The sequence below is a fragment of the Cloeon dipterum genome, chromosome 1, assembly GCF_949628265.1.
Source record: "Cloeon dipterum chromosome 1, ieCloDipt1.1, whole genome shotgun sequence".
NCBI lineage: Eukaryota > Metazoa > Arthropoda > Insecta > Ephemeroptera > Baetidae > Cloeon > Cloeon dipterum.
Window position 1 is genome coordinate 24,592,434 of NC_088786.1, and position 18,650 is coordinate 24,611,083.

The following is an 18,650-nucleotide window of genomic DNA, read 5'->3' on the forward strand; positions in this document are numbered from 1 at the left end:
GCAAAAACCGACCGGCAGCATATTATACTACATTAGCGTGCGCGCGCGGAGACGGCACTTTTGGGAGTTCCCTTAATTCCGCCGGCGCGAGCCAATTATAATTGCGCCACTGAATTCAAGAGCTCGAACTCGGCAAAAAACAATTCGTTTCCGCGAAGAACTCACACATGAAAAAAGGCACGAAATTCCGATCGCTGCGCCAGATGGGTATCATCGAAAAGAAACGTCCAATTAATCTGCCGGCAGAGCGTTTTTCCAGTGAAAATCCCGCGGTCAAAAAGTGCCTCGCAGACAGAACTATTGAAACGGGTGCGTGAGTTTTATACATAATGTATATGTATGAGTAAATTGAGAGAGAGCAGCGCGAGCGGGCGAACGAGAGAGCGATGTAGCATGGGGGAGTCCCGCCGCGAGAGCGAGAGAGAGGCTGCTGATAGCTCAAATTTTCCAGGCTCGCCGGCTGGCTGCTCTGCTCTGCTTGTTCGTCCCAAGTTGAGCCCTGAAACAGCCGCGCCGCAATGAAGGCGGCTCTAAATTTCCACGCACCACGATTAAACTTGATTACTAGTAAGAGAAAAAGTTAAACAGGAAATATTCCCAAACAGCCGCAGCATCGGTGGAAATGCTAATTATTTTAAAATAGATTTGATTTAATGTATATAGAGACTAAGCATTTAGATTAAATGTTTGACGAACATAAAGTCAAGGATCCAAAAGGCTGCATTTAAATTTAATTCGTCTACCACAGCTTTTTTCCGCTGCTTATTTTGAGCAGATCAAAGGTCGAGCAAAACGAACACTAATTGCGCGATCCAAACTTATCACTCGATATATTCCACTGACAAGCAGTGATAAAACTTAAGCTCCCCTTACAGATTTTCCTTTTTTAATGGCCGAACGTCGTCCGCTTTATAATTTATTATTTAAATCCGAGCCGGGTGAATTCTAGGCTTGGCTCGAGTTGCTCTCATGCATTTTTCACGATTTTCGTGTAGTTTGCCAGCGATGAGGCCACTTTTCGCATGGACGTCGAAAAGTTTTCGTTTCACCTTATGTGTATTTCTCGTTGTCGTCGGCACACTGAAGTTTGTGTTCTCAACGCCGCCGAGTGAGAGAGAAATTCTCGAGGTCTTGGGAAACTTGCGAGCGCGAGAAGGAGATTATTAAACCAACGAGCAGAGAGAAAAAAGTTTAAATTGCGTTGTGTTTGCTTAAGCATTACAGAGCACAACGGCGAAAACAGCGTGCAGGAAAGGAGCTGTGCATATCGTCGTTGCTCTTGTTATCTTAATTACTTGCGGGTTCATTCACTCGCAGTTTGTTTCAAATGCCGCTTTCTAATAGTAATGTCCAATTTGGAATATCGTAACAAATGAAACTATATATCTAATAAACTAAAAGAAGAATTTAATAGAAAAAGAGTTTTTAAGTTTTTACTGTTTGGTCAAAACACAATAATTTAAAAATAAAACTATCGAACTTTTTTTGAGGTAAAGATATAGCTTTATACAATTTGAAAAGGAACTTTTGATTGAAATTTTTATCGGTTGTCCCCAGCTATATTACTGAATTCCCAAGAGGACCGTCTTGAAAAATGCGAGCCGGAAGCCGCCTGTAGAGCGAATATTCCGAGAATGCGGCGTGACGACAGTTTGCAGATTCCGTGCCTGGACGTTGCGATTAATATCGGAATGTATCAATTATGGAAGCGGGCGCGCGAGTGCACGGGATGCGGCGGCGGGGCCGACCAAACGGCCGGCCGACCACCCCATGCATCCCTCACCCCTGCCGCTGTGTGATCCCTGCCTGTATCGTCGTAGTCACGCTGCCTCTATGTACTTTGGGCCCCCGATCGATCGACCAAACCTAAACGCAGAGTGAGCGAGCGAGCGGAGCGGGCGGGCGGCGAGAGAGAGAGAGCTCTTTCTCTCGCCACCGCTGGCGCGCGTATTATTGTGCAAAGATTACCGCCGCCGAATAATAACAACTTACTTGATTGCGCCCAACGCGTCCCAAACGACGAATTTTCTCCCAGGCTGCGGCCTGCGTTCACTTTTTTGTGCTCTATCAAACCCTTCCGCGCCTGAGGTCGTTTTTCGAGTGTTTTATTACACCAGCTAGGCGTGCAGGTAGAGAAATAGTGAGGCAAACACACCGGCCGAGAATACATTTTCCTGGTGCGTGGCGTAGGCCACTCAGCACTCGGGGAAGAATAGATTCTGTATTTGTTACATACGTATTAGTGCTGTTTCCCGCAAAGAGTCGTAAAATGCTTTGATGTAACAGGAATTGTTCGAATATTCGGCGAACGCAAGGAAAATGGCTGGCTGGTAAACAGTTTGAGACAGCGGGGAAATGATTTAATATCTGTGATAATTAATTGGAATCATTGAATGCCACTGCAAACAAATTTACTATCAATAATATTTCGGTGATTTTAGTAAAGACTTTGTCGGTGTTTAAAATAGAGTCACCGTGATGGCATCTATAAACTGAGTGTTTTTTAACTTAAACCCTACATTTAGTTTTTGCCAATTTTGAAAACACCTAGAGCCATCTATTTGATTGCATAAAGATAAGGCGGAAAGCTAAATATATTGGCTGTCTCATTCGCTCTCAAAAATTAATATATGAGATATGAGATTAAAAATGAAGGTATACCCATATTTTTTCGGCGAGTTTCGATAGGGATACTAGATTCAGACCAGCTGGACCAATAAATTTCCGTCAAACGCGTCTCAATGAATTCTGAGGGGGAAACTAAAGAATTTCGGCCAGCATCCCCAGCGAGCCATTTCCATTCTTTTCTGTATCTTCTGGTGGTGGTGTCGGCGTTGCCGCCGAGTTGTGCTCGCTCGCTGGGCTCTCCCACCCGCCGCCGCACTAATAATAGCTGGCGATGACGCGAAGGATGCCCAACGCGGCCACGTGATTCGCTTCTTGACAAAGAGGGTAAATATTTTGCAATTTCACACCGCCGATCGCGCGCGCAAATTGGGACAAAATGGCCGACCTTTAACTAGACACTTGGCTCGCCAATTACGTGCATTTCGATTAAATATTTCAGTGTGCGGTGCGCGCCGAGAGGGGCGGCCGTTTTGTGTGTTTGTTTGCTAGTCGGCACAGAACAGTAATTAAACAAACAACTCCGCCGCCGCGATTATCTGCCCTTCACGCGCGCTCGCGTCCCACCACGTTGACGGATGGACTCTCCGTTTTTATCGTGTTATTGAAATTAGATTGGCTGCGCTCACCTGCCTCAAATCCATAGCAGCCCTCAATTTATCGATAACGACTTTTATATGCGCTGCGAAAGTGCACAATAAAAACGATTGTTCCAGCGCCAACTGTGATACGGCAAGTGGCGTGGAGGCGAAAATTGGCAGCCGCCCATGCAATATAGGCGCGCGTATGTGGCGGCGCAAATTGAAAAATAAAGTGCGCGCCCTTCTCTTTGAGACTTAGTAAACGCCGTAAGTGGTGTTATTTTGGAACCGAACAACGCTTATTTCTGCGGGGAATCGTGCCAGCAAAAAGTCCGCACGAGACACACGGTAGATATCAGAATCGGCAATAAATTTTCCGCCGGAAAGTAGGCAGCAGCACGACTCAGTTCGTAAATTTAAAGTAAACCGCTGTTCATTAAAATTTGCTCGTTGAACCGTTTCGTTAGAGTCAGCGTTGCAACGTTCAACCGCGAACATCAGCAGAATCGACGCATTTAAACCAGCTGCGCGCCGTGATTTGCCTCGAAATCCGCCGCGAAATCCTCACGGAGCGAGAAGGTCGGCCACCGGCGGAGTGAGAGAAATTGCGATCCTTTCCTTTGTGCATGCAAAAAGTGGTGTGCATTGCGCAAGTTGCACGCTGTAGTTTGTATGTGCCGCATGCACGGAATAAAATTACACACAAAGAGTTTAGCGACCGTCCATGCGCGAGTGAGCGAGCGGCGGGCGGCCGTTTGGTGCCGCCCGCCGAAGCTCTACACATGTACGTATACATACATAAAATACGCTCAGCGGCGGCAAAAAGGGGAGAGCCGACCGGCCAGCCAGGCGCTAACCAAGGCCACGTTGTTTATGCGAAAATAGATTAATGAGCGCGGCTGCGGAAATTCATCATATTTATTTATTTACCATGAGCAGCGCGGAGGAAAATTGTAATAACTGGGCAAGAAAATGAAAGCGTAGACCTCAAGATATTTCGCACCCAAACGTCAGGATATCCGCCCCGTTGGCGGCTGGGCCAGATAAACTTTTCAAAAAGGAAGTTGGAACGGCCGCGACCGCCAATGCAAGGCAGATCAAAAGGAGGCTAAATGCAAGGAATGTCTATGGTTTCTTTACACAAGATAACTATTTATCAGGTCCAATATCGTGAAAAGTTGTTCATCGCGGGAAATTTTCGCGTCTTTTTTATCTAGTTTATCCAAGATGCAAATTTAACCAACGGCTCGCTACTTGCTGGTTTGCACCTTTCCAGCATGCTTGGATCAATTTAATGGGACGACTGTCTAGCGTTTCAATAAAAGACCCCGGTGCGGGGAATCAACATAGCTGGTCCTTTTCTGGATTGGGCTTTCTTAATTGAGGCCAGTGCGCCCATTTTATTCGTTCGCGATACGTTATGTGGACACGAATTTTCCGCGAGTTGTTCGCTATCAGGGGGTCGCCGCCGCCCATCTCGATCTCGAAAGAGGTACATCGGTCTATAGAAATCACAGCTTGCGGTTTGCTGTTCATTAAAAGGGCCGTTGATATTGAAACGGCTAGCCGTCCATCTACAAATAGTTCAAATGAACACTTTTAACAACTTTGAGGCAATTGACTGGAGGCTCAATTGTTTCACTCTCTTTAGTGCACGTAAACAATTTGAGCGCGAATTCGAATAAATTTGTTAATTGGGCTGCGACGCTGTGACGGCGGGCCGATTGAATAAACAGGTTTGAAACTATCGCGGTGCGCGTGTGTCATTTAAAAGGATCGACCTCGGCTCCGTGAATGGGTTGCTGAAGGAAAAAGACACACGCGGTCGCTGCTTCGAGCTGGAGGAGGTTAAATTATTTTTCTGCTCATATGTCCGCTGCTTATAAAAACCCTTGCTTTGTCTTGGAATGCGAGAGAACTCGTTTTTCAAGGGTCGCTCGCTCCGCGTGTTGTTGAGCGACCGCCGACGAGGGCAGATGACCCAGTGCCTACGCACTTTTATCCTTTTCGTCCGTGTCCGTCTCTCGGTTGGGCAGGCCAAACCTGCGTTTTTTGCCGCAAGGACCGCACACCGACGTTAAAACCGATCGATCGCGACGGCGGAATCAAATTAGCTCTTTCGCAGAACTTGTCGGAAGCAAGATATTTTCAATTTATGGGAAAATAAGCGCTCATCGATTTTTACTACACTTTCCGCGAGCGAGCAGATGTGTGCTGAACGGGTTTGAGGTATAAAACACGCTGGGCATTAGTTCTCGCTCGCTCGCTTGCTGCTGGCTAGCCGACAGCGTGCACATGACATACAAAGCAGGACAGATTTTATCGACCATCACGCAAAAGAGTACGTATAACATGTGATGAGGTCAACAACATTTTCATGAAAATTGCATGAGCCGCTGTCAGAGGAATTCGCGCGCACGATCAATTTAAGAGGCAATAGCCGTTAATTTCAGGAATTAATTACTTTTCTGTGTCATTTGACGCGGGGCGGTCAATCCGCGTGTTGGCGGCAGCGTGGACTTCCTTATCGCCGCCAAACTACATCATAGCAAAATGAGTCGGTCGCAAGCGAGTCTTTTGACGGTTGACGGGGCGTTCATTTATTCTCGCGTCGGTGAAAAGATTTTTTATTATTTTTCTGACAACGTGTGTGGTAGGGAGCTTGCAGATAATATCCACCCAGCAAGTGTGAAGAAAAGGCAAAAATTTGAAGGGATTGATGTGGAACAAGGTCTGACAAATATGTCGGATAAGAGCGAGAGCTGGAAACTTTCCCAGCAATGCGGGAATAGCATCTTGAGAACGTCTCCAAGAGCACAATAACATTATTAATTAAACATTTTAATCCCTCCTTGTCACAAATTTGTGTGACAAATCTTTATAAGTAAATGCCCATATTAAATGAAATCAAAAAAAAAAATTAACAGAAAAAAATAATGATAAAAACAGTTTTTGCCACAGAAAATAAATTTCATCCGCGCGAATAGCGGGCTCTGCAATTTATCTTCAACCTCGCCAAGCAGACATACTGGTGCATCACGCAGCTCGTGCAACGTGCAATCAGAGTTGCCAGTGGCGCGGGCACTCTTGCGAGGGGTGTAGCTCGCGAATAATCAAACTTATTATACTGAATTGAACAATTTGTCTGGCGGTTGGGCGGACGAGCGGGCCGAAAAAAAGAGAGGGCCTCCAGCGCCAGCGGCAGCGAAACCTTCGCCGATTCGTACGCGGGCGAGAAAGAGAGACTGACCCAGATAATGAGCTCGCACGAACAAGGTCGCCGCTCAGCGATCGCTCTTCTCGTTCTCGCGCCACTGCGACTTCTCGTTGGGATCGGCCGGCGTCGCCAGCACAGCTGAACAGCAAAATGGAATTGTTTGTGAAGTGCGTGGAGCAGGCAAAGCGGCGACGTAGCCCTCTCGCTAGAGCGTGCGGCAAACCAAAATATATGTACGTATATCGCATTATATATGCCTGTACGCGCCGGCCGCTCAGAAATAGCTGCTGCGCGCGTGAAAATAGCAGACCGGCAGGTGCAACAGCCAGCCGGAAGTGGGCTGAATGAATGAACTTTTAATGCGCTCACTCATAAAGCTGATTTAATCCGACGCAACTATTGTCTTTGCTTTCGTTTGTTTGTTTGTTTGTTTCACCGGCTGGCTGGGAAAGACGGTGACATCGATACGCGCACGCTCGACTTTTCAGCCGATTTCACGCCGCCTCCGCGCATTGTGGAAAGTGATCCCTGATTTGCATGCGCTGCGCATAAATTGACCCAGGCTTTGATTCGGTTTTATCAAGCGGATACATCAAGTGGAATAGATTTTCCGTGATTTTTTATGAAAGTTTTGGGTTAATGTGTCAGCCAAATAAAAATCTATTCTTAGTATTGTTTATATTTCTAACAGTATTAATTATTGTTGCTTCGATTGGTACTTCTCACGTCAAATCCTTCATGGCATTCACTCCCTCGCGCCTAGAAGGCTGGCTACATGCTAATAAGCTTACAATGAATAATGAAGGACAATTTATGCATACATTTCTGAAACTGAAAACGGGCGACAATTTTCTCACTTTTACTCCCCTTGACCAGAAGACAAGCTCCAACGAATCAAACCTTGTTCTCATTAGCGCCAGTAATGAGTGATTATACAAGCACACGGCGCGCAAAAATCACAGAGTGACGAGCGAACGAGTTCCCTCGTGCGATGTCAATCAGTGGCAAAGTCGTTTTCAATTACGTAAAGGCGCTTCCATCTGATTTATAGGCTCGCCATAACAACGATTTATCTTGCGCTGGAACGAGCGTGTGTGTGCTCGTGCTGCGGCGCGGCACGCGGTTCAATAACAAAGGCGCAGTTTTTTTATTTCACTGAATAATACCAAAAATCAGCGGCAATAATCCTGATGCCTTATGGGATCAAATACATTTAAAACAAGTTTGTCAACTCAATCTGGCCACACGCGCTCACAAAAATCAGGCGCATACTCTACGGCTATTATTTTAAAACATGTGCGCGAGTAAAGAGCGAGAATAGTATTTACGTACTCGCTAGCATTTTACCGCATTTATCATTGTTAGTGCCAAGGTCGTCCGAGAGGCGAGCAACGAGCAATAATATAATAGTAGTAATGAAGCCGACGACGCCAGATCAAAACAAAGTGCAGAACAAAGCGCCACCATATGTGCAGCGATTTCGCTTTTCTCTATGGCAGATGTACTACGTGCCGTGCGCTCTGTTTTCGCACAAACTTTTGCGCTCCTACGTGTTTAGATCGCTCCGTTTAAGTTTTGCACATCAATCTTTAGTCGAAGTAAATTTTACAGGCGTTAACTTCCAAGACGGCTGGTTGAACGAACAGCCTCATGCGCTTGAGTGATATTAACGTTATTATGAGTTCTGCCTGCAGCCTGTGGCTCACTACTAGACGTTAAATCGTGTCTTGGTCTTGGTTTCGGCTGGATGACAAGGTTGCGGCTGGCGTATATTGTGCACGTCTTCAGCGGACAGCTATATTTTCCACAAAGATAGTCAAGAAGCTATGGTAACTAATTACATTTAATGCCGAGGTACATTTTAATTATGGGGGATTGCTACACCAAAATAAAAAAATTAATCTCGTGTTATTGATTGGAAAGAGACAGTATTCGAGATCCTCGACACGCGTTAACAATTGTGGTGGTGACCAAATTTTCAATATTCCTTGCACTTAAGCACTTATGCTCTGTTTACGTAACACAAGTCAGATTATGTTGATTCCATAAGAAATAAAAAATTAAAAAGCGCAGCGCAATAGGCGAACGACAATTATCACAGATCAATTTTAGCACGGTTTCACTGTTAATATCTAGGGAGTCATATTTCACATGCCATACACATTACAATATTATGGTACTATTAACAAAACTCTCCGAAAAATTAACATTTACGATCAAAATTGCTTTCTATTTTTGATAGTAAAAAAGAGCAGCTTAAGATAAAAAATTATGATATACTGATTTAAAATAAATGATAAACAGGATAAGCATGACAAGAACGACATGGACTGACATTGGGTTTCTTCATTAATTGTACTTTTTTCTAATGCTCGTTGGGGTTGCACCACTTATGTCGTTATTACAGGACTGAATTAGCAATTATAGAGAAGCAAACAATTAGCGCAAGCCCAGCAACGCAAATAAGGCGAATTTGCTCTAGAAAGGAAAGGAATTGCGAAAAGCTTCTCGAGCATTGATCGCAATTAGCATGTTGGCTGCACAAACAGCGAGCGCGCGCCCTTTGCAACCCTCTTTCTCAACCCCATACGCTTTAAGCGGGAGCGCTGGTGAAACGAAGCACTTTTAGCATACATGCACTCTCGGAAGACGCCCAGCGACGGCGGTTAAATCTGCATCAGCAGCATTAATTTTCTACTCTTTTTCTCCCGGCCCGCTGACACAATTGCTCCTCACTCAGTCAGTCAGTCAGATGCAATCGCGCGGGGGCTGGTTGGCAGCGCGGCGCGCGTTTTTCCTATTTTTCGCCACATGCAGGCAGCCCGAGCGCACAAATAGCGCGCGCGGCGCGGCCCGATAAGGATCAATAAGTCAGGGCAAGCACGCGTCAGGCGCCAAAATAAATCGCGATTATCCCCAGGGTTATCCGGTCAATAAAACATCACGTGTCCATGCAATATGGATGAAGAAGAATGGCCGCATGCGTTAAAACAGCTTCGGTGTCAACAAACGCGGCTGGCAAGAAAACCCGACGGACTAAACAGCCTGTTAGCCGCGGGCATCAGCGCGGCGGCGGCAGTGGCTACGACGACCTCCGCGTTTGAATGGTGCCAGGTCTAAATATGATTCACCCCCACTCGGATGATTCACGCGAACGCAGCGCGCGGCAAACGAGATGAGTGCGCCTAGTGAATGTGTGAAATGAGACGGTCAAAATAGCCGTGCGCACCAAGTTGCGAAAAATGTAAAAGGTAAAGAAAACAAGCGTGCCACTGAGATCTCCGCGGGAGAACATTTCGCGCACACGCTGGAAACTAAAAGACGGAAAAGATTTCGACGAAAGGAAGGAAAACGTTTTTCGCTCTCACTAAATGTTACTTCATTCGTTTGAGCAAGCCTAGTTTAACATGAAAAGGGAAAGATCAACAATTCTGGTAAAGGAAATACAAAATTTTTGACATCGTTCTAACTTCATTGTTGCGGGATTATTATTTCATTTTAATCTTCACTTGAATAAGCGTAGTAATCATGAAACTAAGCTTTCTTTGACTTTCGTTATCACAACATTTTCCGTTTCATTTCTTCCAAACAAGCAAAAAGCGAAACAATTCCACTGCTCATCTCGCGATAGAGCCAGACTAAAATTTTAAAAGGGTCGACTCATCTAAATGTTTCGCTGGGCCAACTCTTTTCATTTAAATCCAATTTGCCAGCGCAGGCCTTGGTCCGTTTGATGTCTTGATTAGGCCACTTCAAAAGGGAGACAAATCCTCGCGTATTTGCTCAAAACCTCTGGCGCCGCGCGCGCTGCAATTGAGCGAGAGCAAAGCTTGGTGCTCTCCTGCTCTCCGCTCACGAGAGAGATTGATAATCTGTGTGTGCGAGTGAGCCGCTCGCTTTTGCTGTCGGCTCACTCGCTTGAGCGGCGCCGCTCACGGAATTCGAGGCAGGCGAGATGATGATAATTTAATTCGAGCAACAAGACGCGACAAACACACAACAACGCTCACTTGCCAGTTTCGCCCAATCAGACGAAAAACAAGGCCGCAATAATGAGCTTTTGCGGAAGGAACGATCAATTGTTTTGCTTGAATTAGACAAAAATGTTAACTCAGGCTGCACCAAACCACACCAAAGGCTTGCCTCATGAATTTTCAAATCAAGAACGATTTCAATGTTGGAACAGTCTGGGTCAGGATTAATTATACTAATTTAATTGCAGTCAATAACTCTTAATGGGGTTGAGCAGTGCGATTTCATAAATTTTATCGTGTTTATCAAATTGATTATAATAAAATTAAAATCCAATGAAATCCCTAACACTTGAACAACCATAACCGTGAGCTAAATTTGAGCAAAGAAAAGAAGCGTTAAAGAAAAGGCAATTTGTAACCATCAATTGTATCTGTCAGCTCCTTTATACGTTATTTTGCACCATGGCCAGGATCGTAAATGAATGACCTGATAATAAAGGCGACCTTTCCTCCTCAAAATAGACAAAGCAAAGCAGGGGGCAGAAATCTTTCTGGCATCATGGGGTGCGCATTTTGAGCACTGTGCGCCTGAAAGTATTTCCCCTTAACCTTTAGAAATCTTTTGTAGCGTGGAGAATTGGGGAGAGAAACCATAAAAACTATTTTATGCGCTTCCATTTCTAAGGCCAATGGTCTTCACAGGAAAAGACAAAAAAGCTTCTAACACGTAACACGTGTTTTTTTTAAATTTGAAAACATGCTCGAATATTTAATAATGAGCCCATGTTTTTAATCGGTTAATAATTTTCAGAAATTGCAAGCCAAATTTCCAAATTGATTCATCTTTTAATAGCGTGCAGTGTACAAACGAAAATTATTGCAAAGAGTTTGTTTGAAAAGCAAAATGAGCTTTCGCTCATCAGCCGACCAAAATCTTCGCTCTTTCTCGCAGAATCGTTTTTTAATGGGAGTTGTAAACAACCGCTTTAATAAATTAGTCCGCCAGCCAAGTGCGCGGAGTGTGAGGCTGGTCGTTGCGAAATTTTGCCGTTCAGCGCGACAAACAAAATAATGCTTTGCTTCCTTCGACTAGTGCACGTGCCTCAACAAGGGAAATGCTTCTTCCGAAACGAATTCGAGTGAGTATGTAATATTCAATCACGAAGCTTGCTCAAAATAAAGTTATATCGGATAAGCTGGAGATCAAACAGCCGCTGAATACCAATTCCGAGCACCATATTTGAAGAGGCGAGTTCCGCTAATCGATTAAAAGTGCAGTCGCCGTTTCGCTCGGCACGTTCACAATAAATTATTCCCCGCCTCTGCCACTCGCTTCGCGTCCATCCACTTGCACCGTTGCAATAATTGACGTCGTCTTTATGCAAATAAAGCGTAACCAGCCGTACTCACGTAACACAGCCTAAAATCGCACAGTTCAACAAATAATGCGGAAAAATTGTCTCAAAATTAAGTAACAAGCTAAAAAATGATAGATTTCAATGGGGACAATGAGGAACAAAGTTTCTTTAGTAATAAATTTTCAGCTAACAACATCGTAACAATTTTTTAAGCATGTATGTAATCAGAAATTGAGTCATTCTTATCTTCGTCACGAAACTTATAACTTTATTATCATTTCTAATGATTTTGAGATTACTAACCCTTAGTAAGTGTATGAAATTTTTAAAATAATTCTTTGGTAAGACGGAAAGGTAAATAAAACGATTCGACTGTAAGGCACTCTTTGGGGAGAAATAACGCAACATTCTGTTCGACCGACGCCATCAATCTCGCGAAAGCCGTCTTTTTACCTTTGGAAAGTGACGATTAGTCGTCGGTGTTTTAAAGGAATCACAGAATATAAAACTTTATCCATGTTTATTAGCTAATTTCAGGGAAAACTGAACATCTGCAAAGTGAAAAAACCTCGAGATCGTCGACGCAATTGACTTGGTTGTTATAATATTATATTATCGGATGGTACGAGCATGATACGATTGAACCTAACACACGTTTCAGTGGAGAGCTGCGGAGCTCCGTTTCGGCGGATTGGGATTAATTGTGGGCAATTAGGCTAGACACTCACCGTTTTAGTGAATCTCGGATGCACTTGTCTAGGCAGCAGTCAGGGAGAGTAGGTCAGGAGGCGCCATTACACGCAGCTAAGTACGTCTTGCTCACGCTGTGTGGGTCCGATTCGCCAAAAATCGACGCACTCGGAACCCAAAGTCTTGCCGAAGGCCGAATGGCGGGCCCGGCAGGCTCAAGATTTGCACGCGCGGCGGCAGGAAGCGGCGGAAACTGTCCAGAGTATTGCACAACGGAGCAGCTTGCCCGCCGACCCGTCACACGAAACAGCTCGCACTGCGTCGCCGAGCGGCCAAATTTGACGCAAATTCGGCCAGTCGGATGCGGCTCGATTCGGCCGATCAGGTGCACTGCGATTCGATGCCCGGAGTCAATTAATTACTGCACTTTGCACGTCATTTTCGCACGGAACCGAGAGAGACGTACTGCGGCTTCTACGGTTTCACTCCAACTGGACGAAGGTGGGGGAAGTGGGCTGCTGGCGGCGAGCGCTGCGGCCATCGTGCGCGAATCGTCAGCACCGGCGCCAACGCCATCTGATCGTACCTTGTTGACGGCAGCGTGCTACGCGGGTGCTGGTAGATGCGTGTTCTCCGATCCACCGAGCCGTCTCTTCCCACTGCTCTCGCCGAGGGAGGCGCTGGGCGGATAGCGGGCGCGGGTGGACGGGGAAAAATTTCGGGAGGCACACACATGCAGCCGCAGCAACTGGCAGGCAAGAGTTAAAAGGACAGCAGGCGGCGGGGGTTTGTTGATCTTGGGCGCGCATGTGTGGGAATTTTAATTGAATCGCTTATGTACTCGTCGGAATGGAAACAATTAAACCAGCAGTTTATTATTAACCACAAAAATCGATCAGGTTTAGATTCCTTCAAAGTTATTAATAACCTATTACCTATAATGTAGCAAAAGCAAAAATTTAATTTAATACTCACATAAAAATCAATTTTAATACATATTGACGAATTTTACATGTTTTGTACAGATAAAAATTATATTTAGATAAAAGCTCTACGATGATTATCATATAAAATTAAAAGTGAGAAATTTATTTATTTGTTTATATATTTAAAAAAATTATAATTCAAAGTCTTCGCCACTCGGAAATTTATTCAGAACGGTTAGAATAGTGAAAATTATAATTTCCGCGCAGAGTATAGAGCCATTCGTTAAAGTTAAATTAAAAACAACCTCTGCGTGTTTATGTAGTTCTTTATTTTTCTGTTTTGAAGAATTGTTACTCAAGGTTTAGTGGGAACTAATAAATTACGAAATAGGCAAAATAGCTCTATCCTACGTGACATTAACTATAATAAATAAACTGACGATCGGTGAAAATTGTTGATTCCGCACACTCCCCAGAACCTATTTTACAAAATATCTTATTGAATGTTTTCATAAAAATCCCAGCATTGCGTGTCCTTCTATTTTTTCAAAGTACATTACAAAATCGTTTTTCAGGTGTATGTAGTGTTTCTTTTTGTTATAAAGGGAAAATAGAGACGAATAAACTCGTACTTTATATTTTCAATGAAGTGGTGGTTGTTGGGCAATAGAATTCGTCCTGGTCCCGGTAAAATTGCGCAACTTTCAACAACCAAACGCGAATTACCTTGTTGCAAGAAAAAGTCAACAATCAACTAGACAATGAAAATGTGGGTGTTTGTTGAACGTTGCGCAATTTTAGCAGGACGAATTCTACTATCCCTTTATCAGTTGGCCGTTTTCTTTGTTATGAACGTTATGAAGGAATCGCAGGTTGCAATCCCCGCCGTGAAGAAACTTTCGAAACTTTTGTTGCAGTTTTAAAAGCTTTTTTTGTGTTCATTTATGCTGAGAATTTTAGGAATTATGTTATATTGAAACCTTGAACTCGCTGTCAATATTTTTTTTAACTTCTTAGCAACGTTTTTATTTTGCAATGCATTATCAACTCAAAAGCAACCGTGGGCATGAAAACTTTCGATAAGAACTTAGAACTTCTCTTGATAAATGAATGCAACCATGAACATTTGCTTAAAAATTTAATACAATATTAGGTGAATATTTTCCATATTTTCATTTTGATTTTTAAATACAATAAAATATTTTTTCTTAAATAACTAGTAGTTAACGAAAACATGCGTTCAAATGAGATTGAAAACTTCGATTTTAAATAACCATAATTTGGTGCTTAAATTCTTATCAAATGCACAATTATCGAAAAAAATTCGGTGCATATGCTCCTAAATTTTTGATAGTGACAAAACTGCACTAAATTCAAATTCTACCAGTTTTTAAGCCCGCTTTATAATCAAGACTTGCTTGGAGATAACTGTCGAGAGAATTTGGGTCAGCAGAGATGAAAGTCGAATAGCGCAATTTTCGTTTCACTGCCAAAGAGTGTAGCAGCGGCATCGCGCGCGCTTGGCCTTGAAAGCCGTAATATTGGCAAAGGCCCGTCAATTTACGCTTTTGTCCCACCTGTGAATTGAGGCTATGTTCTATCTCACAAGAAAATACTGGATTGGATTTTTGTGCATTGAAAATTTAAAAATATATCATAGTACGTATTTATTTAAACGTTTTTTTTTAATTGGAACTTACATCTTGCATAAATTTTAAAAAGCGTCGTAGAATTAGATATTGCATATTATGTTGTGTATGACTCAAAGAAATAATTCATTTTTGTGGAGACTACTTGTAGACCATAAAGAATCAATTTTATAAGCATATGTAAGTCCGTTTAGGTCCTGCTAGTTCTGTCCGCATTTTCTTGATATTTATTATTACAATACTTTTCCATTGCTTGAGTAATACAAAATTGCTAACATCCCTTTATGTCACTTTAGACAGACTTAATTTTCTTTGGCAAAAATTAACTATATCAGTGATTAGCATCACACAAAATTCTAATGAAAGCAGAGTGAACAAAATTTAATTAAACAGAGAAAACCAGGAAACCCGTTGGTAACTATCTATTTGCTGGGGATTATTGACTCAAAAGCTTGATATTATCTAGCCAAGAGATAAATTCCGTGAAGCACAATTTGCATATAAAATATCAGCTCTGCCACTCAAGTCACTGCTAGGACAATCAATGCATCTGATAGGTTCCAACAGAAAATAAATAAAGAGCTATTATGTTTTATGGTAATGATGAGCAAAATTTGGAAAACGAGAAACTTTTCCTAGATTTTAAAGGTAAACCCATCATACACTTCGAAACTGACCCAATGCTGTGCTAAAAAACTTGTAAAATTGCTAAAACAGAATTTATTGAACCTTTTTCATGAAAGAGGGTAGTTACTGATCTTTTAAAATAGACACATATAAAGATTACAGTAAAAGTTCCTTTATTATTACAATTTTTGAAACAAAGAAGGATTCTAAATTCTCTTCTGCACTTTAGATGAAACCATTTCCTTGAATTGACCAAGAATCTTGTGTTCTCGCTTCTGCCTCTCATCCTTGCTAAACATGGCCAAAGCACGTTTCTCATCTGCAGAGTAAATCTGGTTTTCCTTTCGAATACGGACAGCCTCCATGCGACGGTGCCTAGGGTAAACCAATTCATGTGATTAACATCACTTCACCTCAACAAAACGCATAAACACATACCTTGAACCACTCATGACGTAACCAACAGACTCAAAAGAAGCGATTTCGTCAGAGGTGAGGCCAATTTCTCCTCTCCTCGGGATTCTTTTTCCCTCGGCCACATAGGCAGCCATAGCTGCGCCTTCACCAGGCAATAGAGCTTTGCCCATTTCCTTGTGTGTCAGGGCAATTTTCTGTATGTTTGGACCAACGATGCCCCCTTCGTCGTCACTCGTCTTTGACAACTTCTCCTTTTTGCTGGACTTGCTTGATTTTGCTGTGAAATATTTTTTATCAGAAATACACCATTTTAATACATGATTCCTGTATTACTTGGCTTCTCAACCCACTCATCACCACTATCACTCTCACTGCCATCACTCTCGGAGCTAGAGTCTTTCTTCTTTTTGTTCTTTTTCTTCTTCTTCTTTTTCTCCTATAAAAACAGAAACCGATGAAATTTCAACATTTCAAGCATCATCAACCAACGGACTTGTTAACTCAGTATTTCCAATCAGCTTACCTTTTTCAACATTTCCGCGATGATTTCTTTCTTAATTTTTCTTTCTAGTTTCTTGAGTAGTTTCTTCTTTTTCTTTTTCTTGTCATCACCGTCTGCTGCTTCTTTCTTCTTTTTCTCTTCATCAGAGCTTTAAAAAGAGAAGGCCTCTTTTAAAAGCAAATTTAAAATCTAATTTTGTTAGTTTTTTAAACAAATAGGCCAAGTTTTTAACAGTCGAAATTCCAAAGGAACGTTACATACCTATCAGAAAGTGGCCTTGGAGAGTTTGCCCAGAGGCTAGCTACTCCTTTCTCACAGATTTCTACTCTTTGAGCCCTTCTTGCATCCATGTAAGGATCATCCCCTCCATTTTGGTGCCTTCTCTTATTGAAGCCTTTGTCAAAGCCAGTGGATTGTGGAGGATTCATGGATTCATTTTGAAGTTCCAAGTATCTGAAATCGGAATTAAATGTCTAGTTTGCATAATTATGTTAAAATATCATATTACAAAATAAATAATTAATTAATTTACCCAATGAAAATACTTCTGCTAAAATTCAAAATAATAAAAAATGGCTAGAAACAAGATTTGACCAAATTCACATACCCATCATGTTTCCACCTTTTGTCATTGATTGATCCTTTACTGTAGTTAGGGCGTTCAAAACTCCTGGACCTCTTCCTCTCTGTACGCTCAGGTCTGTCCAAGCTCTTGCCTGGAGAATTCCTTTTTGTTGATTTGCCAGGAGAACTCCTTCGAGGAGGTCTCCTGTCTCCAAACTTTTGTCTCGGAGATTCTGATCTCCTTCTTTTGTTGTCCGGGGATTTGTGTCTGCTGTTGTCTACTTTCCCAGGGGCATAACTTTCCCTGCGCTGCCTTTCGTCGGCGTGCCTGTTACTCCTGTGTCCAGCTGGAGACCTTGACCTCCTAATGTGACTCTTTTCACTTTGCTTCGGCGACCTGGTATCTCGCCGTCTTGGAGAACGTGACCTTCTCAGTCTTGAGGGAGACTCGCGTTTCCTCGAGGGCGATGGTCTTTTCTTGTCTGTAGAAACTTTTGGATGTTGCCCTTCTCTTGGCTGGGGTTCGTCGCTGGTGCTGCCTAATTTCTCCCTCAATTTGGTTATGGCGTCTTTCTTTTTAGACATTTTCTCCAAGTCCATAGAGTCGAAAGAAGCAGTGGATAGAGCGCGACCATTGCGATCCTCTGAAAAACTCCGATCCCTGCGGCCGCCTGGCGAACGTCGGCGCGTCTCACGCCGACTGTTAAGTGGCCTCTGTCTGTTCTTGGCCGACGACCTGTCAGACCTTTTCCTACCAGCATCAGAGCTTGAAGACGAGCTGCTAGACAAGGATGAGCTTGTAGAAGATGAACTCCAACTGCGTCGACGCTTCTTGCTAGCTGGACTCTCTCGACCCATCGCTATTTAAGAATTAAAAATGATAAAGAATAAAATGCAAGGTCTAAATTATTAAAAAGTCTAACCTACAGCCTTTGAAATTTCAGCTAGACAAACAAGTCAAACTTCAAAATACTGGTAAACAAACCGGAACCGTGTTTTCTTTAAGGTATTTTTGCTGTCAGAGCTATAGCAGTGCCAGTGCCGGCCAGAGCAAATTGTACATTCGTTAAAGAGCCGCTAGAGGGCAAAACGATGCGGCCCGGGTCGAATTCATATATGACACGAAAAAATACAAAAAATTAAATGTTCTGCTCTTATTTGGTCATTAGTCAAATTATACACTTAGCAAAACACTTAAAACAACCTGACTGATTTCCTATCGAAATAAATTTTTATATATCAATTACATAAATGTTGTAAAAAAGGTCTCAAGAGTTAACGCAGATACATAGTGCCTCTTTTACTACATATAAATAATATATTATTAAAGAAAGAGGAATTTTGAAGAAAAATTATACTGCAATTACATATTTATTATAATCTTTTACCTTTTTTGCAATTTAGGTCAAATTTTCATAAAAAGAGATGAGACGAGTCGGATGAGTCAAATAAAAAAATTACATTCCTAAATATTTAACAATAATAAAACGGTTTAACATTTGTACGGTGCAAATAACTTT

General features: G+C 42.7%; 2 protein-coding genes across 7 annotated transcripts in view; both read right to left on the reverse strand.

Annotated features, from left to right (window-relative positions):
• Positions 1-12,952, reverse strand: part of LOC135946147 (protein piccolo-like) — a 28,904-nt gene extending 15,952 nt beyond the window's left edge. For all 5 annotated transcript variants that reach the window (XM_065494347.1, XM_065494427.1, XM_065494592.1 and 2 more), the window contains exon 1: positions 12,484-12,952. The gene's annotated coding sequence lies outside the window, so the exon portion shown is untranslated. The remainder of the gene's footprint in view (positions 1-12,483) is intronic.
• Positions 12,953-15,803: 2,851 nt separating this feature from the next.
• LOC135948095 (NKAP family protein CG6066-like) lies at positions 15,804-18,170 on the reverse strand. 2 transcript variants are annotated; one of them, XM_065497168.1, is made up of 7 exons: positions 18,054-18,170; positions 17,174-17,990; positions 16,828-17,019; positions 16,588-16,714; positions 16,398-16,500; positions 16,086-16,341; positions 15,804-16,022 (listed from the first exon to the last, which is right to left on the reverse strand). In XM_065497168.1, the coding sequence occupies exons 2-7, from the start codon at positions 17,986-17,988 to the stop codon at positions 15,854-15,856; spliced, it is 1,662 nt and encodes a 553-aa protein (XP_065353240.1). In that variant the 5' UTR covers positions 17,989-17,990; positions 18,054-18,170; the 3' UTR covers positions 15,804-15,853. The 2 variants fall into 2 exon arrangements, with proteins under 2 accessions (XP_065353240.1, XP_065353241.1); XM_065497169.1 differs by having other exon boundaries at positions 18,058-18,169.
• Between the last annotated feature and the right edge of the window lie 480 nt (positions 18,171-18,650).

What these genes read in the sequence shown, in the direction of transcription:
- LOC135948095 (XM_065497168.1), bottom strand. Translation starts at nt 17,988, where the DNA reads ATGGGTCGAGAGAGTCCAGCTAGCAAGAAGCGTCGACGCAGTTGGAGT. An exon ending in TCGCGGAAATGTTGAAAAAG is followed by an intron (nt 16,501 to 16,587) that starts GTAAGCTGATTG and finishes CTGTTTTTATAG; the next exon opens with GAGAAAAAGAAGAAGAAGAA. An exon ending in TACGTCATGAGTGGTTCAAG is followed by an intron (nt 16,023 to 16,085) that starts GTATGTGTTTAT and finishes GGTTTACCCTAG; the next exon opens with GCACCGTCGCATGGAGGCTG.